Source organism: Borostomias antarcticus, assembly GCF_949987555.1.
Source record: "Borostomias antarcticus genome assembly, chromosome: 10".
In the NCBI taxonomy this organism is placed as follows: Eukaryota; Metazoa; Chordata; class Actinopteri; order Stomiiformes; family Stomiidae; genus Borostomias; species Borostomias antarcticus.
The window spans coordinates 28,361,495-28,388,367 of record NC_140243.1 but is presented as its reverse complement, the minus strand read 5'-3'; the positions used below and the strand labels follow the sequence as shown (position 1 = coordinate 28,388,367).

Genomic DNA, 26,873 nt, shown 5'->3' with positions numbered 1-26,873 from the left:
CCCCCCAGCTGTCAGGGCTGTCAGCAGGACCTGAGGGAGCGTCCGCCTGAAGGCCTTGATCTGGCCTCATGGTAATGGTTTGCAATTATAGAGTTTTCATATACTGTCCATGTGTAGTTTTTACAAATGAACCCTTGCCAGTTTGTAGTTTTCACATACTAATGGTTGTCAGTTTGTAGTTCTTACAAACAAACGTTTGTCAGTTTGTAGTTTTCGCATTCGTATAGATATGGTGAGGATATGGGGAAGATAAACTGATCCTAGGCCGGTCCTTAGGACGTACATCATCCTGCTGCTCAGAGGAGGCGGGGCTTCCAGGTCCAAAGAAGTACTTCCTGTTGAGGTACTTGGCCTTGATGTCTTTGGTCTTCTCGTCTCGTGCGACCTTGTCCTTCTGGGGAGTCCTCCTGAGCTGCTCTATGTCCAGCCAGCATGTCAGGTGTATACTACACACACACACACACACACACACACACACACACACACACACACACACACACACACACACACACACACAAAACACCTGAAACAGACACCTTAGAATGTGCAGTGAAGACAGGTATGTGCTTGTTCCTAACGACCTCTGACCTGGCGGCGTTGTCCTGCAGGAAGGTCATGAAGTGACGCAGCTCCATGTGGTGGCGCAGCAGAGAGCCCAGGCGGTAGCCACGGTAACGTTCTGGAACGTTGGCCCAGACGCTGGGAGATCGGTGGCCCTCTGGTGGCGGAGGAGGGGAACTGCACTTCTGCTGCTGCCGCTGAAAAATAGGGGGAGAGAGTCAGGGAGAGAGGGAGAGAGGGAGAGAGGCAGGGAGGGAGAGAGGGAGAGAGGGAGGGAGGGAGGGAGGGAGAGAGGCAGGGAGAGAGGGACGGAGGGAGAGAGGGAGAGAGGGAGGGAGGCAGGGAGGGAGGGAGAGAGGGAGGGAGGGAGGGAGGGAGGGAGGGAGGGAGGGAGAGAGGGAGGGAGGGAGGCAGGGAGAGAGGGAGGGAGAGAGGGAGGGAGAGAGGGAGGGAGGGAGGCAGGGAGAGAGGGAGGGAGGGAGGGAGGCAGGGAGGGAGAGAGGGAGAGAGGGAGGGAGAGAGGGAGGGAGGGAGAGAGGGAGAGAGGGAGGGAGGCAGAGAGGGAGGGAGGGAGGGAGGGAGGCAGGGAGAGAGGGAGGGAGGGAGGGAGGGAGAGGAGGAGAGAGATAGTTAGATAGAGAGAGAGAGAGAGAGAGAGAGAGAGCATCTTTTTTTGTGCTTCCCTCTGTAAATCGTACAGCCTTGATCCTGATGTCGCAATCTCACGCTGTTACTCGCAAATCAGTCTGGATACTCTCCATAGAGAAACATTTGAGCCCGATCTGAAAACGATCTCGCCAGTCAGCCTTAGTTCGGAGGAATTTGAAATACAAACAGCTACGCTGGGTGGGTTTATGACAGCGAGGAGCGTTTGAAGTTAACGTGTGATGGACTGTTTCAGATTTTTTTCAGATGGTTCATCCAATCACCTGCCAAGTAGTTTTGAATGTGCCCGCCCTTTTCCAAACAGTTTCCAACGGAGAGTTCCCAGACGGTTATGCAAAACCATCTGGTGCATCAGGTTAGAGCATGTAGGGGTAGGATCTGTCCCTCCTCCTCTTGCTGTGAAGCTCATTGTGTCGCCTCCTATCTGACCAGTCCTCCTCTCTGACCAGTCCTCCTCTCTGACCAGTGCTCCTCTCTGACCAGTGCTCCTCTCAGACCAGTGCTCCTCTCTGACCAGTGCTCCTATCTGACCAGTGCTCCTCTCTGACCAGTGCTCCTATCTGACCAGTGCTCCTCTCTGACCAGTCCTCCTCTCTGACCAGTGCTCCTCTCTGACCAGTGCTCCTCTCTGACCAGTGCTCCTCTCTGACCAGTCCTCCTCTCTGACCAGTCCTCCTATCTTACCAGTCCTCCTATCTGACCAGTCCTCCTATCTGACCAGTGCTCCTCTCTGACCAGTGCTCCTCTCTGACCAGTCCTCCTCTCTGACCAGTGTTAAACCGTTCTGTGCTTGACCACCTCACCTGTCTCCTCCTGCTCTCCGCCTGCTCATAGAGAGTCTGCAACTCCCTGTACTGCTCCGAGTCCACCTGCCGCGTCTCCTCACACACACACACCTGCTCAAACACACACACACACACACACACACACACACATACACACAGACATTAGAAAAACACACACAATACCCACGCCTTCATGCTGTAATTCTTCCAACTAATGCCAGCGGATGAGCCTGGGTGTTTGAGCGGTGACAGGATGGTCACCTGGTCCCTACCCTCTGGTATGCCTCTGTGTCCCTGGTCACCAGCAGGGTCCATGGCTCCAGCAGCAGGGTCAGCGCGTGCTCCTCCACCCGGTCAAACAGCTCCTCGAAGGGGGGGCTGAGGCACCGGAGCACCTGCCCCCTGCTCTCCTCACACACCCCCACCCAACACCTGGCTGACACACACAGGTAGGAGGAGTACAGCAGCTGGGGAGGAGAGGAGGAGAGAGGAGAGAGGAGAGGGAAGAGGGAAGAGGGGAGAGGAGGAGAGAAGAAGAGAGGAGAGGAGAGAGGAGATGAGGAGAGAAGATGAGAGGAGAGGAGAGGAGAGGGAAGGAGAGGAGAGGAGGAGAGAAGAGAGGAGAGAGGAGAGAGGAGAGGAGGAGAGAAGAGAGGAGAGGGAAGGAGAGGATAGTAGAGAAGACAAGGAGAGGGGAGGAGAGGAGGAGAGAAGACAGGAGATGAAAGAAGAGAAGAACGGAGAAGAGACGTCTTATTGAACGAAGGTTTATTGACCAGCGTTAGCAGGTCTGGTTCTGGGCCAGTGGACCAACGTTAGCAGGTCTGGTTCTGGGCCAGTGGACCAACGTTAGCAGGTCTGGTCAGGTCAGTGGACCAACGTTAGCAGGTCTGGTTCTGGGCCAGTGGACCAACGTTAGCAGGTCTGGTCGGGTCAGTGGTTTGGCGCAGAAGGTCAGTTTGGCCGTGATTTCCACAGATGCCATTCTCATGTGTTCTGAATGTCACCATGAATCACTGTGAATCTCTGAAGACCAGAACAATGAGGAACGTGACATAATGAGGTTGTTTTCCTGTCTGGTCCAGCCAGAACCGGACAGGGTGGTTCTGATTCAGCCCGCTGCTGTGTACCAGAGACTTCTGACTCACTTGTTTTTACAGGCAACCTCGGCTCGGCTTAGCGAGGGGGCATTCAGAGTTTGTGTGAGTGTGTGTGTGTGTGTGTGTGTGTGTGTGTGTGGGGTCTGCCCTCCTGCTGTTTGGGGGACTGGCCTGGCGGTTCTGGTAAAGTCCTCACCTCGTCACAGACAGTGAGGCTGAGTGCCAGGGTGCCACACACACACACACTCACACAGAGACACACACACTCACACAGACACACACACAAACACACACACACAGACACACACACACACTCACACACACACACACACTCACACACACACACTCACACAGAGACACACACACACACACACTCACACAGAGACACACACACACACACACACACACACACTCACAAACACACACACACACACACTCTCACACAGAGACACACACACTCACACACACACACACACACTCACACAGAGACACACACACACACACTCACACAGAGACACACACACACACTCACACACACACACACTCACACACACACACACACACACACACACACTCACACAGAGACACACACACACACACTCACACAGAGACACACACACTCACACACACACACACACTCACACAGAGACACACACACACTCACACAGAGACACACACACACACACTCACACACACACACACACACTCACCCAGAGACACACACACACTCACACAGAGACACACACACACACACACTCACACAAAGACACACACACACACTCACACAGAGACACAGACACACACACTCACACAGAGACACAGACACACACACTCACACAGAGACACACACACACACACACATTCACACGCATACGCATACACACACACACACACACATTCACACGCATACACACTCACACACACACACGCATACACAACACCAGACCCTCAGTCAGTCCTAGTGGTCTGCTAACCCCCCCAGACCTCCCTGGGCCCTGGTGAAGGGCTGATAACCCCCCCAGACCTCCCTGGGCCCTGGTGAAGGGCTGATAACCCCCCCAGACCTCCCTGGGCCCTGGTGAAGGGCTGATAACCCCCCCAGACCTCCCTGGGCCCTGGTGAAGGGCTGATAACCCCCCCAGACCTCCCTGGGCCCTGGTGAAGGGCTGATAACCCCCCCAGACCTCCCTGGGCCCTGGTGAAGGGCTGATAACCCCCCCAGACCTCCCTGGGCCCTGGTGAAGGGCTGATAACCCCCCCAGACCTCCCTGGGCCCTGGTGAAGGGCTGATAACCCCCCCAGACCTCCCTGGGCCCTGGTGAAGGGCTGATAACCCCCCCAGACCTCCCTGGGCCCTGGTGAAGGGCTGATAACCCCCCCAGACCTCCCTGGGCCCTGGTGAAGGGCTGATAACCCCCCCAGACCTCCCTGGGCCCTGGTGAAGGGCTGATAACCCCCCCAGACCTCCCTGGGCCCTGGTGAAGGGCTGATAACCCCCCCAGACCTCCCTGGACCCTGGTGAAGGGCTGATAACCCCCCCAGACCTCCCTGGACCCTGGCTGTGTGGTGAGGAGGGACAGCATGGCCCCTGGCTGTGTGGTGAGGAGGGACAGCATGGCCCCTGGCTGTGTGGTGAGGAGGGACAGCATGGCCCCTGGCTGTGTGGTGAGGAGGGACAGCATGGCCCCTGGCTGTGTGGTGAGGAGGGACAGCATGGCCCCTGGCCCCTGGCTGTGTGGTGAGGAGGGACAGCATGGCCCCTGGCCCCTGGCTGTGTGGTGAGGAGGGACAGCATGGCCCCTGGCCCCTGGCTGTGTGGTGAGGAGGGACAGCATGGCCCCTGGCCCCTGGCTGTGTGGTGAGGAGGGACAGCATGGCCCCTGGCCCCTGGCTGTGTGGTGAGGAGGACAGCATGGCACGGGTGTTTCTGGTCCTCTGTTAAACAGCTTCATGTTTCAGGCCCCATTTACTGCAGAGGGTCCTTATTCTCTGGCTGCCATATGCCTGGTGCAGTGCCCAGTGTGTGTGTGTGTGTGTGTGTGTGTGTGTGTGTGTGTGTGTGTATGTGTGTGTGTGTGTGTGTGTTTTGACAGCCATCGCTTTTGTCTTGTGCCACCACATTCCCTTCCCAAACATTTGTTAGTCAGTTGTGTGTGTCTGCCTGTGTGTGTCTGTGTGTGTGCGTGTGTGTGCGCGCGTGTGTGTGTGCCTGTGTGTGTGCATGTGTGTGTGTTTGTATATGGCTGTGTGTTTGAATGGCTGTGTGCGTGTGTGTGTTTGTATATGGCTGTGTGTTTGAATGGCTGTGTGTGTGTGTGTGTGTGTGTGTGTGTGTGTGTGTGTGTGTGTATGTGTGTGAGTGTGTGTGTGCATGCGTGTGTGTGTGTGTGTGTGTGTGTGTGTTTGTATATGGCTGTGTGTTGTGGCTGTGTGTTTGAATGGTTATGTGTGTGTGTGTGTGTGTGTGTGTGTGTTTGTATATGGCTGTGTGTTTGAATGGTTGTGTATTTGAATGGTTGTGTGTGTGTGTGTGTGTGTGTGTGTCTGTGTGTGTGTATGTGTGTTTGTATGTGGCTGTGTGTTTGAATGGTTGTGTGTGTGTGTGTGTGTGTGTGTGTGTGTGTGTGTGTGTACGTGTGTTTGTATGTGGCTGTGTGTTTGAATGGTTGTGTGTGTGTGTGTGTGTTTGAATGGTTGTGTGTGTGTGTGTGTGTGTGTGTGTGTGTGTGTTTGTATATGGCTGTGTGGCTGTGTGTTTGAATGGTTGTGTGTGTGTGTGTGTGTGTGTGTGTGTGTATGTGTGTATTTGTATGTGGCTGTGTGTTTGAATGGTTGTGTGTGTGTGTGTATGTTTGAATGGTTGTGTGTGTGTGTGTGTGTTTGTATATGGCTGTGTGTTTGAATGGTTGTGTGTGTGTGTGTGTGTGTGTGTGTGTGTGTGTGTGTGTGTGTGTATGTGTGTTTGTATATGGCTGTGTGGCTGTGTGTTTGAATGGTTGTGTGTGTGTGTGTGTGTGTGTGTGTGTGTGTGTTTGAATGGTCGTGTGTGTGTGTGTGTGTGTGTGTGTGTGTGTGTCCTACCTGAGCCAGTCTCTGGACTCTGTAGGGGTCCAGTCCATCCTGGTAGAAGAGCTGATGGTAATGCTGCAGATCCCCCCAGAAGAGGGCAGCATTCTGCCACAGCTAGAACACACACACACACACACACACACACACACACACACACACACACACACACACACACACACACACACACACACACACTAACCATCACTGTTACATCAGGAACACTTGACTTTGAACTTCCCAAATAGATACATTTACATTACACATAAATCCGCTCTACTGTTGTTTCCAGGTCAGCAGTACAGTAGACACACCCCCCAGAGATACCACACACACAACCCAACCCCCCAGAGATACCACACACACAACCCAACCCCCCAGAGATACCACACACACAACCCAACCCCCCAGAGACACCACACACAACCCAACCCCCCAGAGATACCACACACAACCCAACCCCCCAGAGACACCACACACACAACCCAACCCCCCAGAGACACCACACACACAACCCAACCCCCCAGAGATACCACACACACAACCCAACCCCTCAGAGATACCACACACAACCCAACCCCCCAGAGACACCACACACAACCCAACCCCCCAGAGATACCACACACACAACCCAACCCCTCAGAGATACCACACACAACCCAACCCCCCAGAGATACCACACACAACCCAACCCCCCAGAGATACCACACACACAACCCAACCCCCCAGAGATACCACACACACAACCCAACCCCCCAGAGATACCACACACACAACCCAACCCCCCAGAGACACCACACACACAACCCAACCCCCCAGAGATACCACACACAACCCAACCCCCCAGAGACACCACACACACAACCCAACCCCCCAGAGACACCACACACACAACCCAACCCCCCAGAGATACCACACACAACCCAACCCCCCAGAGATACCACACACAACCCAACCCCCCAGAGATACCACACACAACCCAACCCCCCAGAGACACCACACACACAACCCAACCCCCCAGAGATACCACACACAACCCAACCCCCCAGAGACACCACACACACAACCCAACCCCCCAGAGATACCACACACAACCCAACCCCCCAGAGATACCACACACAACCCAACCCCCCAGAGACACCACACACACAACCCCCCAGAGACACCAGACACAACCCAACCCCCCAGAGATACCACACACACAACCCAACCCCTCAGAGATACCACACACACAACCCAACCCCCCAGAGACACCACACACACAACCCAACCCCCCAGAGATACCACACACACAACCCAACCCCCCAGAGATACCACACACACAACCCAACCCCTCAGAGATACCACACACACAACCCAACCCCCCAGAGACACCACACACACAACCCAACCCCCCAGAGATACCACACACAACCCAACCCCCCAGAGACACCACACACACAACCCAACCCCCCAGAGACACCACACACACAACCCAACCCCCCAGAGACACCACACACACAACCCAACCCCCCAGAGATACCACACACAACCCAACCCCCCAGAGATACCACACACACTACCCAACCCCCCAGAGACACCACACACACAACCCAACCCCCCAGAGATACCACACACAACCCAACCCCCCAGAGATACCACACACACAACCCAACCCCCCAGAGACACCACACACACAACCCAACCCCCCAGAGACACCACACACACAACCCAACCCCCCAGAGACACCACACACACAACCCAACCCCCCAGAGATACCACACACACAACCCAAACCCCCACATCCCTCTATGGGCAGAAGACAGATTCCAGCGCGTCATCGGAGAGAGAGGTAGCGCTGGTCAGGCTACCTGGTTTCCAGAGCGCTCACAGAAGCTGGTGAAGAAGTGACCAGCCCTGGACTCCACATCCAGAGCCTGCAGCATCCGCTCCATCCGACTGCCTCCCAGCACAGGGCTGCTGCTACTGCTGTCCCCTGGCTTATAGGACACACACACACACGCACACACACACAGCGACACACACACACACACACACACACACAAACACAGCGACAGACACACACACTTACTATAAACCCATCTCTGAAGACTTCATGACTCGGTGAGGAGTGTCGCCGGCTGCAGACCGACTGACCCTGCCGTGACCCTGCCGTGACCCTGCTGTGACCCCATACCTGCGGCTGGGCGCCGGGGCGGAGGGCTGCGGGGGTGCAGGTGAGGGGTCGGAGGGGGTGGAGGCTGATGTAGCGGGGGCTGGGGTCGATCCCCTCGGGGGGGCGGAGCTGCCTCTTCTCCCAGAGGCCCAGACCAGACTCCTCACACCCCGCAGACTGGGCCGACCAGAACCGGGGAACCCTGGAGAACACGGACACACACACACCAGGAGGGTCCGCTGACCCGGTCAGCTCAACAACACCGCTAGTCTAGTAGTTTAGTAGTCTAGTAGTCTAGTAGTAGTCATTTTACTTCCTTATTTTACTCATACTTACTAATCCAAGTAACACTGCTAATCACTATGATACATACCTGAGCATTTAAAAACAAATCAGACACCAGTCATGAATGTTTAGTGTGTGTGTGTGTGTGTGTGTGTGTGGAGGGGGTGGGGGTGGGGGCGTCCCCTGATGCCATCTCACCAGTAGCGCAGCAGTGCCTGTGTGACGCAGGGCTGGATCCGCTGCAGTTTCTCCTCCCGCCAGCAGGGGGTGGTAGCCAGACCCAGCCTGGACAGCAGCTCCGCACTCAGCCTTCCCCGGCCGCCGGCGCTCAGCAGGTAGCGCTGCCTCATCAGGGCCACGTGTCTGTCACAGGGACCGCCAGCGTTCGGTCAGCGCCATCCTGTCCCCGTCATTGTTTAAGAGGGACCAGGGTCCTACTAAGCATCTCAAAACACAACCAAGGATCCCAAATCGCCCCGAAAACTACAACCTGGACCCAGAACGTGTGGCTGATGGTTACCTGTTTTTGTTCTCTCCACGCTGCAGGGTGCTCAGTCTCTCTATGTCCATCCAGAGGTCCAGCAGCCCCGCCCCAGTCGTCCCCTGTAAGAACTCCTTCAACTCCTCAAGGCCTTGTCCACTGCCATGGAAACCACAACTCTGGAACCCGCTGTGGAGGTCATGTTCCTGTTCTGCACCCCCCCCGCGCCCCCCCTCCCCTGATCCAGAGCCCCTCTCACAGGGGCCGGCTGTGTGAAGACCGCTTCTTCTCTCTGATTGGCTAAAGCGGTCGCACGCGGTCCCTGTTCTCAGCTCTGATAGGCCGGAGCTGCTGCCCATCTCTGTCCCCACATCTCTGAGTACCGCCTGCACCACACTGGCAGCCGCGCATTCTAACAGGCCACAGTGCTGTGTAGCTGCTGGCTCTGTGAGGTAGGCGGGGGGGTAATTGGGCTCCCCCTCCACTCTTTCTCGGGTAGGGGGCGGAGCCTGTGGGGGGGCAACACCACGCCCCCTCCGCCTCTGGCAGCTGGGGTGCCTCTGAGAGAGCAGCTTCCACAGCCTGTGAATGACAATCATAGAACAGAGCTGCAACGTACAGGAGGATCATAACACTATCACAGTGAATGTCTGCTTTCAATCTCCCAGTTTGCCATCGAGTGGTCTGCCTAAGACAATGGATCATATCATCCAGACAACGGATCATACCATCCAGACATCGGATCATACCATCCAGATATCGGATCATACCATCCAGACATCGGATCATACCATCCAGACATCGGATCATACCATCCAGACATCGGATCATACCATCCAGACATCGGATCATACCATCCAGACATCGGATCATACCATCCAGACATCGGATCATACCATCCAGACATCGGATCATACCATCCAGACATCGGATCATACCATCTAGACATCGGATCATACCATGCAGACATACAGTTACCCAGCGAGCCTGGCGGGCAAAACTAACAAGTGTGACAGGGAGAGGTAGATCAGTCACTTGATCTGATCAGGACAGGTACACACACACATACACACACACACACAAGTACACACACACACACACATACACACACACACACGCACGCACACACACACATCCCTTGATGTATGTGGCATTAGATGAACAGGAAGTAGGCCGAGGCAGGTTGTGTTGCACGCCAGATCGTGTCAGGTCACAGGGAACACTCACCTGACACACACACTCACCTGACACACACACTCACCTGACACACACACTCACCTGACACACACTCACCTGACACACACACTAACCTGACACACACACTAACCTGACACACACACTCACCTGACACACACACTAACCTGACACACACAGCTACTACACACTGTCCGCTCCAAGACTGCTTTAACAACCTGTTAATCACATTTACTGAGTCTATTTAACAACCTGTCTGTCTCTAGATACAAGCTTTCTCAGTACTACAGCACTACAATATAGATATTATATTATAATATGAGTAAAGTCTGTGAGTGAAACTTGCCAACTTAACTCTGTTTGTGGAGGTGCCAAAGTCAACAGAGCCAGATCAAGTGACAACACGAATCTAAGAGTTATAAAGACAAGCTCCAACAGGTAGAATGACCTCTGTACTGATAACAGTTTGACTTCAACAAGTCTCAGGGCGATTACCTGTACTCAACGTAGCAATCACTTTGAATAAAAAATGGTAGTCTTTCTCTGATGATCCATTGCAATCCTTGCTCTCGGTCCAAGCACTGTTGATTAAGACATTCATCATTATCTCTTCATGTTGAAATAATAAACAATTACACCGATCAAATCAAGTGCTTGATTTCATGGCATCTAAAAATCATGTGATGACTGTGAGCCTATCACTGATGAGAGCATCAAGAGATATACCAATCATCAAGAGATATATCCCTCAAAAATACCTATTTTAATATGCACACAGCAGACCTCAGTGGATGGACTTACGAGGACGGTATAGTGGTTATCCAACACCGTGGCAGTGAGCTCTGAGGGAGCAGATCTGCAGCGTCTCAGGGCAGATCTGATGGTCCTGGAGACCGCCTCTGCCCCCTCGCTGACCACCTCAAACACACCAGTCTCCTGGTTGTATGTCAGAGGCTCTGGGAACGTCTGCATGGGTCAATGTATTAGTTTGTGACTGGCAGCAAGAAAATCACTAAACCTAACCCATACATATTAAGAATAAAAGTCAAGACCAGGTTTCTTTAAAAAATACCCAAATAAACTATTTCAGACATTGACATCAAGCTATGAAACATCAGCATTTACAACGTCTCCTCTTTACCGGCAGACTCAAGAAGTCATTGAAGAAGTAGACCAGGGCGTTATCAGAGGTCAGGAGGTCAACCTGTGGATAATCACGTCTCATTACTCACACATTGCATCCGTTTCCTGTTCACTGACTATGTTTATCAAACCATGGCATTGGTTAAAGAAAATCATATTTACAAAAGTAGGCTACTGTAAGATATAGACTAGTCAACATGGATCAGCCTACTCACAAAGTTGTCGGCGGTGAGATGAGGGGCATCTAATGGAGAAAATAACATTCTTTCACAAACTCAGAATAATTTACAGAAAGATAACTGTTAGCCTAATATGTCTGCTCTCACCTGTGATCATCTTTCCCCACATGCTTCAGTAGTAACAAAGTGGAGATCTTTGGGAGAAGCTCAGTGAAGAGAACAGAAAGATTGTGGTCGGGGTGAACACACTTCCAGGTTGCTATGGCGGTGAACTCAAACGCAGTAGGCTACAAGTTGAAACCAGCGGATAAAACATTTATTGTTCAAAGACAGACTAACCACTAGATGGTGCTATGGGGTAAGAAATGAAGCGCTGTGTCAAATTGCACAAGATGAGGAAAAACTGACAAGTAATTTCGTGAGTAAGAACCTTTATTTAAAAGAATGTAAAACAGCTGTACAGGCACTGACATAAAACAATATATACAAAGAGCCATTGATAAAACCTCGAGAAACAAGTTCAGATAAGAGAAACATTCTGTACATCAGTTATGTGCAAGAAGAGCCAATCCAGATGCCAATTTCATGTCTTTGATTTGCATCCCTGTCACGGCCTCCCAGATTCATGATTAAAAACACATAAAAGGAACAGAATTAAAAACAAAGAGAAAAAAAAAAATACAATCATAGCCACATATATGTGCGGGTGCCAGTTGTCTGGGGGCCAGTGTTGTGTGGGGGCCAGTGTAGTGTGAGGGCCAGTTGTCTAGAGGCCAGTGTGGTGTGAGGGCCAGTTGTCTAGGGGCCAGTTATCTAGGGGCCAGTGTAGTGTGGGGGCCAGTTGTCTAGGGGCCAGTATGGTGTGGGGGCCAGTGTAGCAGCTGAGGTCAGCAGTGAGACGATGGAGAGCCTTGACCTCTCATCATGAGCTCTGCAGCACAGAGTGCACCTTGAGTTACACAAACAAGGATCCTTCTACAGAGAAGCATTATGGGCCATCTCTCCCTCTGCCCCATCACCACGGTGCCAGAAGGTGGTCCTGGTCACCCTGTCAGCGAGGCTATGGATTCATAGTCTCCTCAGGTTGCGCTTGCTCTGAGCACTACCAGGAAGCACATCCTTCTTGATGCGGCGGTGTGCGGACCAGCTGCTGCAGTCTTTGGACCCGTGGAAGGCACAAAGGCATGCGATGCAGAACTGGAACCTGCAGTCCGCCCGGCTACACACACCCTCGCGTTTGACGGAGTGACACCGAGCGGGATGCTGGCATCTGGGGCACGGCTTCAGGCTTTCATCCCTGAAGAGGGTTTTGGCCACCTGGGTAGGGACGTAGAAGATAACTGTGATTTGTTTAGGAAAATATGAATAGTGCATGAATATTAATGTGACTGGTTGCATCTGTTACTTCTGGTACAGCTTCTTTGAGTGTGAAGTAGGAGGATGGGAAAAGAGAGCCATACCAAATCGTAAAACAAGTAGTTATTAATATATTAAGTAAATATCAATAATGGTTCAACTCACTTGTAGGAATTCTTCCCGTTTAGTGGCTGAGCGCAAAGTGCTGTGCACGACTGGGGTTAAAGTGCCTTTGGCTGACTGGGGTGTGCAGGGGGTCCTGGACTGGGCCTGGACCGGCCGCAGCGCTGACCTGCTCAACAGGGCCAACCTGGTCTCGGCATCGGGGACGCGGGTCACACTGCCCAGCTACAACACAAACAGCCCGGAAGGGCAGAGTCAGTCAATTAAAATAATCTAGCAGATGCTTGTGTGCCAGTCGACTGCATAGGCCTACATTTTCAGAATGGGTCTTGAACAGGGCTGAAAAGTAACACCTGCCACCGGCCAAATGCAGGTAAAATTTCCAATTGGCAACTAGATTTGGGAAGGCTATCTGAAAAAAATATATACTTGGCCGGTAGATTTTTTCATCTACAGTCCCCTTGGCAGGTGACTCACCGTGAGCCAAAAAGTTAATTTTCACCCCTGGTCTTGAACCAACCCCAACAGTGAGAGAGTCATACTCATTATGTACACAACACAAGACAAACTAAGAGTAGGATGAATGAATGAATGATTCAGCCTAAACAACAACTGGTTAGGTTTGCGTTTCTTCCTCACCTCTAGTGCAATCTTCACCTCCTTCAGGTGAAGTCTTCTCCTACGATGGGCCAGCTTGTCCTGCAGGATGATGTCATTCCAAGTGGTGCAAACCTGACCAAATCTGTGGAGGACAACACAAACAATTTAAAGAACATGCACCATGCTATGGGTTTGAGGGCTAACCGGACCACTGGATACAACCAGAGGGCACACCGTTTAGGCCATTTTATGAGTTGAATTTATTGAGGATAGCCCCTTGAGATGTATCATCTCATTTTCAAGGGGGTCCTAAAACACAAATACAGTACAAGAAGGTACAGACATTTTATTAGAAGCATATTCACCTGTAGACATCTTCAGGGGACAACTGATGGAGAACCACAGCCAGGATGTGCCTCAGGTTTTTCTTCTTCAGCTCTGTGAAGATGTCCACCTTCTCCAGGCCAATCTTCCGGCCGATCAGCCCGGCCAGGGGCATGGTGGTCCTGAAGGGCTCGGGGGTCTCCGTCACCCTCACGAGCTCCTCCAAGCTCGTCTGCTCCGGTGTCATCCTGGCACTCCTCAGGCTCATGGCGTGGACCATCTGCAGGGCCGGGGTCAGAGACAGGCCCTGCAGCCGGTCGGTGGATGTCCTGAGGGGAGTCAGGAAGACCTCGTCCTCCTTGGAGAGACGATGCTGCTCCTGCGGCCCGTGGCTGGTCTGGGTCTTCTCTACGTGGCTCCCCCTGGTGCTCTTGGCCTCCTCCTCAGACTGGGAGCCGCCCTCCTTCAGCGTGGAGAGCCTTCGCTGGCGCTCCAGCCTGGCCTTCCTCCTCGACTCGGAGGGCCGCGGGGTCCCCCTGCCCATGGAGGATGGCGGCGGCAGCAGCAGCTCCTGGAAGGAGCCGTCGTGGTCCACGGAGGAGTCCTGGGTTTTATCCAGGGCCAGGGAGCTGAAGCCACTGTCCTCCTCGGACACGGACGCGTCGTGTTTGGGGTCGGGCGTCGCAGACGGGGACGCGCCGAGGACGCACGGGCTCTCCGGGAGGTCCGCCGCATCGACCGGCGTCCGGAAGCTTTCCTTCGCCGATGACGGCAGGAACCTGTAACGTGGCGTCTCTAGCATCTCGGCGGTGAGGCGGTCAGAGGAGACGATATTCTCGTTGAGGTAGGCGTCCGAGAGCGACGCGGAAACACTGCCGTCAAAACTAGGGAAGCCGGTGATGTTGCATTTACCGTCTTCTAGGGTTGAGGTTTTCACTTGAGAGAACATGAGGCGCCTTTTCCTACTGGAGAGAGACGCCTCCTCGGGTTTTAAAGTGCTGGTGGCCAGAGCTCCCATCAGCATGGCGTCTGGAGAGTCAAGGAAGGCACTGGAACTGCCACTCTTAGACCTCATGTTAACTGTGGGTTCAGCCCGTTTGGTGACTGGTGTTTTACTGATCTCAGTTTTACCCTCCGTGACAGATTTACACATGAGGAGGCGTCTCCTGAAGGAGGCATCCCTCTTGGATACTTTGGGAGTTTCACACCAGCCACTGGACAAGGGCTGCTCCTTCCTGGAGTCTCCCTCTGTACTCCTGACAGGCTCATGGGTTTGGTCCTTTTTTGGAGTGAGGCTGGGTTCACGTCGCTGCTGGAGGTTCTCTTTGGCAGTTTCATGAAACCCGTCTTCACAAAAAGACTTTGATGGGTCATATTTGGCTCCAATCTCCTTCGCAGGGCTGCGGAATAACTCCCGGTATCCACTGTCGTCGAAGCGTCCATGGCGTTTGTTCTTGCAGGTCTGGAGCTGGACATCTGAACCCAGACTTTGTGCCATTCTCTCTCCTCCAAGCAGGTTACTGGATCTATTCACCAAGTGGTAGCAGGATCCCTTGAACTTAACTGGGAGGAGACAAAGAAAAGTTAGCTACAATCACAGTTGTCTAGCTGTACCACAGTATAAACTATAGTTCAGACTAGCTGCTTAGTGTATCATTCTGTCACTAGACTAGCTAATTCATAGTAGTATGACCATTAACTTCAACGCACTTTGATGAACAGAGAAAATGAAACACACAGCTGTGACCAGTTTGACAGGTTATCAACTCGAATGGAGCAGATGGCCCAGAGTATATAAACAACCACAGCACAGCTGATAGGCTACCGTTGCCATGTGAGCGCGTGATGGAAGATGCATTTAAATCCCCCGCTCTTTTCAAATGAGAGCTGTGCGCGTGGCATCCCCATGGCTACTGTTCTCTATGCGCGTGGCATCCCCATGGCTACTGTTCTCATCGCGCGCCCAAAACGTGTCTGTGGCCGCCAGAAACCGAGTCAGCTGGCGGTGGTGGCTAGTTCCCATAAGCGCAGAGACCGATCAAATCCTAACAACAACCTTAACCTTACTTAACCCTGAAGCTATATAACTACATTTATATAACTATATAACTATATAACTTTATTTATCCCTTTAGGTTATAAAGCCTAACCTTAACCCAGCCCTAACCGTAACCCTTAACCCCAAAAATAACCCTAGACGTCCGCGTTTATGGGAACTAGCCTTTCCCGTCAGATGGAGAGAGCTTGAAGGCTGATCCCGTCTCATCAGCCCGCTGGAAGCACTGCGCCGCCATTAGCGTGTGGACAGCTCGGATTTCACTACTTTATAGTTTTATAGTTTCTAAAGGGCTATTGGAGACCGTGGACCATTTCAGAACGGTGCATGCATTTGCAGGACAGTAGCAATATTATATTGAATGTTTGTCAAATGTTTCTTACTCAACGCAGAAAGCAACCTTGTTTAGGTGAACATTAGACTAGCTACCATTTTAGTTTTCCATCAACATTTAGCAACACATGCAATATACATGTATGCATTCCAAATAAGAACACACGTTACTACTGAAAAGATGCACATGATTGTTTGCATTGTCCTGAAATGTAGCTCTGCGTGTCATTATATATGAGCTACTATCGCGATACTACGCTAACAACGCTTTTGAGCGGGTTGATTGAACAGTTGCTAACTTACCCTAAAGAGAGAACTATGAGGCTTCCATCAGCATGGAGCAAAGAGCAGTCCCTCAAAGAGCAGTCCCTCAAAGAGCAGGTTCCCTCAACAAGGTTCTCTCACCCGTTCCCTCTGTCTGGAGAGGGAGGAACACCGGCCACGTTTCAAATCTGGTGCAAACTCGAGCGACCAACCGGGAACCCCGGGCTCCGTTCCCACGTCACCTCGCTTCCGGCTCACGTCACCTCGCTTCCGGGCTCCGTCCTCACGTCTTTTTTTTTTGTTCTTTTTTTATTTTTTATAAATCTTTATTAATCAAGGTACAAAACAGTACAAAATGTACAGTACAAAACAATACAAATTAGCAACAATCAATCAATACAAAGAATGAAATAAAACAAATTTAAAAATAATACAAGAGCCAGGGTACATATATCAAGCCTTTCACACAAAGAAGGTGCACAAACGCACTGTCTTCGTAGCCTTCTTATTATTGGAGGAAAAAAATAGTCTTTATGTATTGTTTGGTTTCATTTTCTAGAATTTTGAACAGGGGTTTAGAGTTAGTAAATTTGGATTTGTGAATGTGAAATTTTGCTAACTCCGTCCTCACGTCACCTCGCTTCCGGCTCACGTCACCTCGCTTCCGGCTCACGTCACCTCGCTTCCGGCTCACGTCACCTCGCTTCCGGTGCCCTGGCCAGGAAACGTGTTGCCATAGCAACTCAACGCGTGTGTCGGAGTTGTGAGCTTAGCTCCGGGCTAACTGCTAGTAAACTGTTAGTAAACAGGTAACGTAACGCCGTCTTGCTTTATATTTATTTATTCATGTTTTTGAATCAAGGTAACTTTAGGTAGAAAGTTAAATGAATTGAAGTAGTTTCACTAGTTTCTTTCTCTGAAAGTTTCCGTGATAATGTGACTCCGATCAGCTGTCAAATGGTTGTCAAACAGTTAAAATATAATATCATGCGAATGTACCCTGGCTCTGGCCTCATCTGACGTTTTAACCCCCCAATTCTTGACTATGTAGTAGCTAACTAGCTGCTGGCTACCACACCTAAACCTACACACCTAAACCTACACACCTAAACCTACACACCTAAACCTACACACCTAAACCTACACATCTAAACCTACACATCTAAACCTACACACCTAAACCTACACACCTAAACCTACACACCTAAACCTACACACCTAAACCTACACACCTAAACCTGCACATCTAAACCTACACACCTAAACCTACACACCTAAACCTGCACACCTAAACCTGCACATCTAAACCTACACACCTAAACCTACACACCTAAACCTGCACATCTAAACCTACACATCTAAACCTACACACCTAAACCTGCACACCTAAACCTACACACCTAAACCTGCACATCTAAACCTACACATCTAAACCTACACACCTAAACCTACACACCTAAACCTACACACCTAAACCTACACACCTAAACCTGCACACCTAAACCTGCACATCTAAACCTGCACATCTAAACCTGCACACCTAAACCTGCACATCTAAACCTGCACACCTAAACCTACACACCTAAACCTGCACACCTAAACCTACACACCTAAACCTGCACACCTAAACCTGCACATCTAAACCTGCACATCTAAACCTGCACACCTAAACCTGCACATCTAAACCTACACATCTAAACCTGCACACCTAAACCTGCACACCTAAACCTACACATCTAAACCTGCACACCTAAACCTACACACCTAAACCTGCATTTCTTTCATACTATTCCAGCCATGAGTGCCGAGATAGTTTCCTCCCTGTTGAGCCCAGAGTCCAGTGACCATGGGAAGGTCCCAGTGGAGCACCTGGACTACGCTTACATTGAGACATGTACTGATGGGAAGTATCTGGAGAAGATTTTGAGGGTGCTCAGGTGAGGTTAGCTAGATAAGTTACTCAGTCAACACTTGAATGTCTGATTAGTTTTCTAGACTATCTAGAGTCAAACAGACAGTGCCAGTGGTGACGGAATTTCTCGTATTGCATTGCCAGTAGTAGAAAGTTGTTTTAGTGAATTACTATGCGTTGTGTCAACCACTTAGGTCTGGAGATGAGGGCATCTATCCCCACCTGATCCAGTTCTGTGAGACTCGCCTGGAGAGGCTGGAGCCCAAGAGCCGAGCGCTCCGGAAGGACAAACCGGTAGCTACATCTCTGAGTCTCCCTGAAGATGAATGGAGCCAGATCAATGATGAGCTGAAGGTACTCATCCTCCTCCATTTGAAAATCAAATACAGACACGCACGCGCGCACACACACGCGCACACACACACACACACACACACACACACACACACACACACACACACACACACACACACACACACACAGGTACAAGTTCAATGAAACGCAGTAAGACATGGAGATATGTCCTTTTGGCAGTGCTTAGTTACCTATACCCTAAACATTCTGGTTGACTAACAGTATCCATCCATACCTGTTTCACTGTCTCAGATGTGGGAGAATGAAGCCAAAGAGACTGAAATGGAGCTGAAGCAACAACCAATGTTCTCTGACACAGAAAATATGCCTCCAGTTCGTGGCTCCAACTGTTCTGTTCCTCTCAGTCAGGTAATGTCTTTCCATCTAACATACAGAACCATTTTTACAATAGTCTTATTCAGGGTGGGAAAACTGCTGTGTCCACGATAGAATTTACACTGAGATCAATTACAGACTGCTGTTTACACTGAGATCAATTACAGACTGCTGTTTCAAGAGGACCAAAGAATAACTCAAAGAGGGCTATTCCTCGAGATTACAGAGAGTGGGACAAGTGAGTCATGTCTTCTCCTGCTTGGTTATATTCATGTGGGGTGCACTGCACTGGGTAGGGCAATGGAACTGTTCATTTATTCTCCAATCTCTTAGACATGTTGTCATCTGTATCACAGGTTCAATGTTGACAAGGAATGTGCTGGAGTTGATGGGAACATAACCAAGAATGACTCCCGCACTGTTATAAACTCCGGCCATCCCAAAATCAAGACTAAACTAAATGCAACCGGTAAGTTAGTGTGTATTTCCTTCCTACCTTCTGTGATCTAAGCCCTTCTCTCTGAGCGGGGCTGACAGAATGTATGTTTGGCAGCCCTGACCAACCAGGAGAAGGTGATGCTTGCGAACCGTGAGAAGGACAAAGGCAATGAGGCTTTCAGGGCGAATGACTTTGAAGAGGCAGTAGCGTTCTACACAAGGTCAGGCTGTTCCCACATTCTGAGGATGTCCAACACTATCGCTTTGATACAATAGCAAACAAACAATATCAATACAAAAAAACACTACCAAGATACTTACCCCGATGTTCTGAATTCAGAGACTGTGAAGTGAGGTTCTATATTGTACGTCTTCTCCTTTAGCATTAGTGTTGAAGTGTGTTTCTACCATCGGTCCATGATTCCAGGAGTGTGTCATTGCTGCCGACCGTGGCCGCCTACAACAACAGGGCCCAGGCAGAGATCCAGCTGCAGCACTGGTTCAACGCTCTGAGGGACTGTGAGAAGGTCCTGCAGCTGGAGCCCAGGAACATGAAAGGTCAGGTGCTCATCATGAAGATCTTTCATAAAGACTGGGGTGGAGCTAATGATGTACTGTAATCACATTTTGATTAGGATACATGGTACATTTAAGATTCAAGATTCAACATTTCTTCTATTCGTCACATGTAATGTACGGCGTACAGTGACAGTGAAATGTTGCTGCCGGCTCCAAGATTATGCTTGATACAGATACTGTAAACTCTAATACTCAGTTACAAATGTACAAATGACAAAAATTACAATAATTTACAATAATAAAATTAATTACAACAGGAGCCCGTTACACATACACTTTAACCCTTATTTAACGAGGCAGAGTTGACGGAGAATGTATTCTCTTTTGTAGTAATGGCTTCGGATGGGCAAACTTTTAAAGGCTTTTGAAACAGACAGGGATAAAAACAATAAATAAAAAAACCTCTTCTTCTCTTTCACCAGCCCTGCTCCGCTGTGCCACTGTGGAGCAGCAGCTGGGTCGTTATCAGCCGGCAGCAGAGAACCTGAGGGCCGTGCTGCAGGCGGAACCACAGAACCTCACCGCCCGCGTACGTACAGTATGCCTCATTACAGAACCTCACCGCCCGCGTACGTACAGTATGCCTCATTACAGAACCTCACCGCCCGCGTACGTACAGTATGCCTCATTACAGAACCTCACCGCCCGCGTACGTACAGTATGCCTCATTACAGAACCTCACCGTCCGTACGTACAGTATGCCTCATTACAGAACCTCACCGCCCGTACGTACAGTATGCCTCATTACAGAACCTCACCGCCCGTACGTACAGAATGTCTCATTAGAGAACCTCACCGCCTGTACAGTATGCCTCATTACAGAACCTCACCGCCTGTACAGTATGCCTCATTACAGAACCTCACCGCCTGTACAGTATGCCTCATTAGAGAATCTCACTGCCCGTACGTACAGAATGTCTCATTAGAGAACCTCACCGCCCGTTTAGTATGCCTCATTACAGAACCTCACCGCCTGTACAGTATGCCTCATTAGAGAATCTCACCGCCCGTACAGTATGCCTCATTAGAGAACCTCCGTCCATACGTACAGTATGCCTCATTACAGAACCTCACCGCCCGCGTACGTACAGAATGTCTCATTACAGAACCTCACCGCCCATATGTACAGTATGCTTCATTATAGAACCTCACCGCCCATATGTACAGTATGCTTCATTATAGAACCTCACCGCCCATATGTACAGTATGCTTCATTACAGAACCTCACCGCCCATATGTACAGTATGCTTCATTATAGAACCTCACCGCCCATATGTACAGTATGCTTCATTACAGAACCTCACCGCCCATATGTACAGTATGTCTCATTACAGAACCTCACCGCTCATATGTACAGTATGCTTCATTATAGAACCTCACCGCCCGCGTACTTACAGAATGCCTCATTAACAGAACCTCACCGCCTGCGTACGTACAGTATGCCTCATTACAGAACCTCACTTCCCGTGTACGTACTGTACAGTATGCCTCATTACTGCACTTTCATGAGAATCAGAAGCAAATGATTTCCCTCCACAAAATGACAGCGTCAGTACCCCAATTTGTCCACTAGATATGTTTATTGTTGCCTGAAATTAAGTAGATTTGGTAATTCTGTCCAATGAGTTAATAATGGATTATAATAGTTATCCAAAAAGACTTGGGAAGTTCTACATTTTATGTGAAATCATTCTTATCATTGAACCTCTCCTCTGCAAAAAAGCAAGATAACAATTTAAGATCTTGTTTTTATCATTCCCATTCTTTATACAGAAACTTCTGAAAGACGTGAATGAGAAGATGAGCGAGAGGGCAGGGGGTCGTCTGGTGAAAGGAAAGAAGATGGTGATCCAGGAAGTGGAGGAGGAAGAGGAAGGTGAGAGAGAGGTAGAGCAAATAGGCGAGTGATCAGTCCAACCCTGCATCTGCCTAATTCTCAGGTGTGCCGCTGTCCTAGCCTGTCACCGCCAGACCCAGTTTGCAAGTGGAGGGAAACGGAACGTGAGACCACACGATCAGGATGGGGAAGCCAGGCTACCGTTGTCCACTGTCCTGCAGAAACCTGAAACACTGGACTGTGGTAAGTAGGTTTATTCACCAATCCCCATCCCTCCTCAGATCCACGCAGGGGTGTGGGGATGTGTACAGGGGGAGAAGGCGCAGGTTTGGGACACAGGGCTAGCCTTCACCTCCCTGCTGGTTAGCATTGATCTGGCCCTCCTTTCATTAGTCTGACTTTATTAGCTTATTGATTAGATTAGACTTTGATTAGGTGACTCCTCGGGCAGCCGTGTCTTGGAAATAATTTGTTTGCTTCAAAGATAAGACATCTGACCAGAGATATTTCACTTCACAGTAAATGTGCTTTGATCAGTCAGTGAATCCCTGTGCACTCATGTTTAAATCATACCATGCATTCATTCATTATTCAGCACTATGCAGTCCAACAGGATTCTCTGCATATTTTCAGAAAGGTACACAGTAATTGAATGAACAGACCACAGCAGGTAAAGACAACCGCATAATATGAACATAATGGAGATTTACGTGTAGTCTATCAACAACTGAAGAGGATGTTTGTCTTGTTAACATCAAAAGATTCTAATGAATGGACCTCCTTGTCTTCTTCACACTATAAACCCTATGTTTTCATTTGGCTGAACCAGGACCTGAAATAGGTGTTCTTTTACTCCCTAGAGAAACAGACTAGCAAGCTCTTAATCAGCTCAGCCGTAGGGCCTGATCCCCAGCCCGACGGCCAACCAGCAACCCAACAAAGAGCTTATTCTCTTTGAAGCAAAGTCATTATTTCCAAAGAGGTTGGTGCAAAGCCACTTGAAAAAGGGGAGTTCCACTGCCGCTGCCTGCCATGGCTGTGGTAAACTGCCCCACAGTTTAGTAGGGCAGGACAACCAGCGCAACCACACCGATGGGTATGCTAAACACAGGGGCGGGGAATGGGAATGTCTTAGTTGGCCCTGCTCTGATCGTTCAATCCCCCACTCTTAAGCGCCCGGAGGAGGGATTGGTCTGTTTAATCCAGCAGAATAATCACTTCTACTAATGGAGCGGATTGGTTTGGGGAAGCCTCCACAGGCTGTGTGTCAGACAGGTCTGTGTAGCAGCGCCACAGCTCTACAGTACCTTACTAGCGCCTCCCCACCCCTGCGAGCCCTGCTAGCACACCCCCCTGTTCAGAGGAAGCGGCTCGCCTTGGCCTAGCCCCGCTGGCAGCCTGACAATCCCTAGAATGTGCTTCCTGCCGCCCCACCCCCACTCCCCTAGCAGCACCAGTGAGAGAGGCTTCCTGGAACTCCCCCTTTCAAGTGGCTTTGCACCGACCCCTCCCCCCACCGTGACGTAAGCTCTGACGGCGTCCTGTGGGCGTGTCCCCCCCTCGCTCTCGCAGCTCGCCCGGCGGAGCGCGGCCAGCCTGCTGTGGGAGGGGAGAGCTGCGCTGCTCCTGCCGAGAGGAGAGACATGGGGAACGCGCAGAGGAAGCCCCACAGCGGAGGGGACGGCAGCCCGCACGGCGAGGCCAGCGGCGCCCACGGACAGCGCAGAGGCAGGGGCCGCGGCGCCGACAAGCACAAGGCGGCGGGCGGACACGAGTCTCCGGCCAATGAGCTGGCGAACGGAGCCCGGGGGGGGAAGAGGGACTCTGCCGAGCAGAGCGGAGCCAAGGCAGCCGGGCCGACGGCAGGAGAAGGAGGACCTAACCTGGACGCCCCCGCCGGGGCCTTGCCCCCACCCCTGGCCAGGCTCAAGAACGAAGGGAACCAGCTCTTCAAGGATGGACAGTTTGCTGATGCACTGGAGAAATACTCCCAAGCCATCACCGGCTTCACCAACTCAGGTACGGTACTCTCTCAGGATACGGATGTAGTTCATGTTGTTGTTGTTGTGATTGTCGTTTTATCGCTCTCGTCTGGCTATTTTAGTACCAGCTCTGCTGAGCTAAGCGCTGTAAGGGTTTCTCCATGTGATAGTTCTGTTGGTTAAAATTCCTTTCGATTAACCCCGAACAAGTCACCCCATTCAGTCCAGTCGCGAGTGTCATGTCGTTCATATGTTAGAGTCAGAGCTGTGTTTTTAAGTGTCCCACCAACGACAGCCTGCGTTTCCAGATAGCGGCCACAGCAAATCAAAGGTCATCACATATTGTGGCTGTAAAGCTGATCCGACCATTATATCCTGGTCACAGTACAGTTGGACATGTTGTATTTTAGACTACAGCATTCAGGCCGGCAATTCCATGAAGTACGAATTGTATAGCGATCCATATATATCTATATTTCAAAATGAAAGTGAATATCCATGCTGTTGTTGATGCGTCACAGTGGGGCTGTTCTTCCACGGCTCTCTGTTTGAGCTTCTGCCTCAACTTAAGCCTCTCAGCTCGGCTCCCTCCGGGTCACATGACTTCTGACCACTCACTGTGAAATTGAATCTGGATGACTGCAGTTGTAAATCTCCGACTGAGGAGAGGAACTGGCACCAAGGCTGCCCACTCTCTCTGTCCCTCTCTCCCTCCCTCCCTCTCTCTCTCTATCTCAATCTCTCTCTCACTCCCACCATCCATCTCAGGCGTGGTCATCCTGTAGCCAGCCTTCCCCCTAGCCTACCGTGTGAAAGTGACCATCAGTCACAGTCCACCTGCGCTCTGCTGTTAGTAGCCTGCTACACCGCGCTTCACTCCTGGCAGACTAGATCAACTAGTTACACCATCGTCCCTAAGCCGGCTTGATCCTAAGTGGCGTAGTGAGCTCGTCATAAACCTCTATATGACATATCTGTCTGTCTGGCTTTAGTTACAGTGAGACAAGACGATGATACCTCACCCAGACCTGGGAGTCAGCATTTGGTATTCAAAATGACAAATAGGCTAGACCAGGCAGTGTGTGTGTGTGTGTGTGTGTGTGTGTGCTCACGTGAGCGTGTGTGTGTGTGTGTGCTCACGTGAGCGTGTGTGTGTGTGCTCATGTGAGCGTGTGTGTGTGTGCTCACGTGAGCGTGTGTGTGAGCACTCGCAGGTTAAACTGGCTTTTCCACCACCTTTATTTGGACAGGCTTTGGTAACACAGAGATATTTGAATAATATGTCATCATTTCCCAAAAAGCTGAAATTAAAACCCTGTCCTCGCCTGACCGACATGTTCCAGCTGTCTCACACCGAAGCCCCACCCCCACCAGCCTCCACCAACCCCAGAACACGATGGATACACACTTCCTGATACGCACCACAACACGATGGATACACACCTCCTAATACACACCACAACACGATGGATACACACCTCCTAATACACACCACAACACGATGGATACACACTTCCTGATACACACCACAACACGATGGATACACACTTCCTAATACACACCACAACACGATGGATACACACTTCCTAATACACACCACAACACGATGGATACACACTTCCTAATACACACCACAACACGATGGATACACACTTCCTGATACACACCACAACACGATGGATACACACTTCCTAATACACACCACAACACGATGGATACACACTTCCTAATACACACCACAACACGATGGATACACACTTCCTGATACACACCACAACACGATGGATACACACTTCCTAATACACACCACAACACGATGGATACACACCTCCTAATACACACCACAACACGATGGATACACACTTCCTGATACGCACCACAACACGATGGATACACACCTCCTAATACACACCACAACACGATGGATACACACTTCCTAATACACACCACAACACGATGGATACACACTTCCTAATACACACCACAACACGATGGATACACACTTCCTAATACACACCACAACACGATGGATACACACTTCCTGATACACACCAGAACACAGTTGACTTGAGCGGTTCTCCTGCCCACTCCGATCAGATCTGAGCTGTGCCTCTCTAACAGTTGTTGTTGTTGTTGTTGTCTGTGTGTGTGTGTGTGTGTGTGTGTGTGTGTCTGTGTGCGTGTGTGTGTGTGTTTATGTCCTGTAGGTATCGATAGCCCAGAGGACATGTGTATTCTCTATTCTAACAGAGCAGCATGTTACCTTAAAGATGGCAACAGTCAAGACTGCATACAGGACTGCACAAAGTGAGTACCCCAGAAGAACGCACACACACACACACACACACACACACACACACACACACACACACGCTCTGGATTGATAGATCAATCCAGCAATCAATCAATCAATCAATCCATTAATCCTTCAATCAATCAATCAGTCAATCAATCAATGGATTGGTTTGTTGAAGATCATTCCCCCACCATCCCCAGTACAAGGTTGAAGCAGAAGAGCACAAGCACCACCTTCCTCCACCATGTATCTGAGTGACTAGATGCTGACTGGATACAGTGGTGCAGTGAAGCAGAAGAGCACAAGCACCACCTTCCTCCACCATGTATCTGAGTGACTAGATGCTGACTGGATACAGTGGTGCAGTCAACCAGCCTTTACGCAATACTCCTCCTTATTCATCATGGATTTATTTAGGTAGTTCAAAAACGCTAGCAGCAGAATACAAATACAGATTATAGCAATAGA

General features: G+C 50.5%; 3 protein-coding genes across 3 annotated transcripts in view; 1 reads left to right on the top strand and 2 right to left on the bottom strand.

Moving 5' to 3' along the window:
• The window catches only part of rgs22 (regulator of G protein signaling 22), a gene marked incomplete at both ends in the record, with an annotated part of 25,888 nt that extends 14,116 nt beyond the window's left edge, over positions 1-11,772 (bottom strand). Inside the window, 14 exons of the mRNA XM_084444708.1 lie at positions 284-446; positions 589-758; positions 2,031-2,123; positions 2,285-2,479; positions 6,194-6,295; positions 8,029-8,153; positions 8,315-8,535; positions 8,817-8,981; positions 9,139-9,681; positions 10,789-10,874; positions 11,095-11,259; positions 11,435-11,497; positions 11,652-11,680; positions 11,763-11,772. Coding sequence (XP_084300834.1) covers positions 284-446; positions 589-758; positions 2,031-2,123; positions 2,285-2,479; positions 6,194-6,295; positions 8,029-8,153; positions 8,315-8,535; positions 8,817-8,981; positions 9,139-9,681; positions 10,789-10,874; positions 11,095-11,259; positions 11,435-11,497; positions 11,652-11,680; positions 11,763-11,772 — 2,130 coding nt within the window. The remainder of the gene's footprint in view (positions 1-283; positions 447-588; positions 759-2,030; positions 2,124-2,284; positions 2,480-6,193; positions 6,296-8,028; positions 8,154-8,314; positions 8,536-8,816; positions 8,982-9,138; positions 9,682-10,788; positions 10,875-11,094; positions 11,260-11,434; positions 11,498-11,651; positions 11,681-11,762) is intronic.
• A 911-nt stretch (positions 11,773-12,683) lies between these two features.
• Positions 12,684-15,516, bottom strand: fbxo43 (F-box protein 43; the record flags this gene model as incomplete). The annotated part of the gene is made up of 4 exons (XM_084444707.1): positions 12,684-12,932; positions 13,137-13,319; positions 13,734-13,836; positions 14,060-15,516. The coding sequence occupies 4 exons, from the start codon at positions 15,514-15,516 to the stop codon at positions 12,684-12,686; spliced, it is 1,992 nt and encodes a 663-aa protein (XP_084300833.1).
• Positions 15,517-18,468: 2,952 nt separating this feature from the next.
• LOC311314370 (sperm-associated antigen 1-like) overlaps positions 18,469-26,873 on the top strand; it is a gene marked incomplete at its 5' end in the record, with an annotated part of 23,747 nt that continues 15,342 nt past the window's right edge. The window contains 9 exons of the mRNA XM_084444706.1: positions 18,469-18,608; positions 18,778-18,937; positions 19,190-19,306; positions 19,811-19,932; positions 20,139-20,269; positions 20,713-20,819; positions 22,064-22,166; positions 23,700-24,146; positions 26,317-26,416. Coding sequence (XP_084300832.1) covers positions 18,469-18,608; positions 18,778-18,937; positions 19,190-19,306; positions 19,811-19,932; positions 20,139-20,269; positions 20,713-20,819; positions 22,064-22,166; positions 23,700-24,146; positions 26,317-26,416 — 1,427 coding nt within the window. The remainder of the gene's footprint in view (positions 18,609-18,777; positions 18,938-19,189; positions 19,307-19,810; positions 19,933-20,138; positions 20,270-20,712; positions 20,820-22,063; positions 22,167-23,699; positions 24,147-26,316; positions 26,417-26,873) is intronic.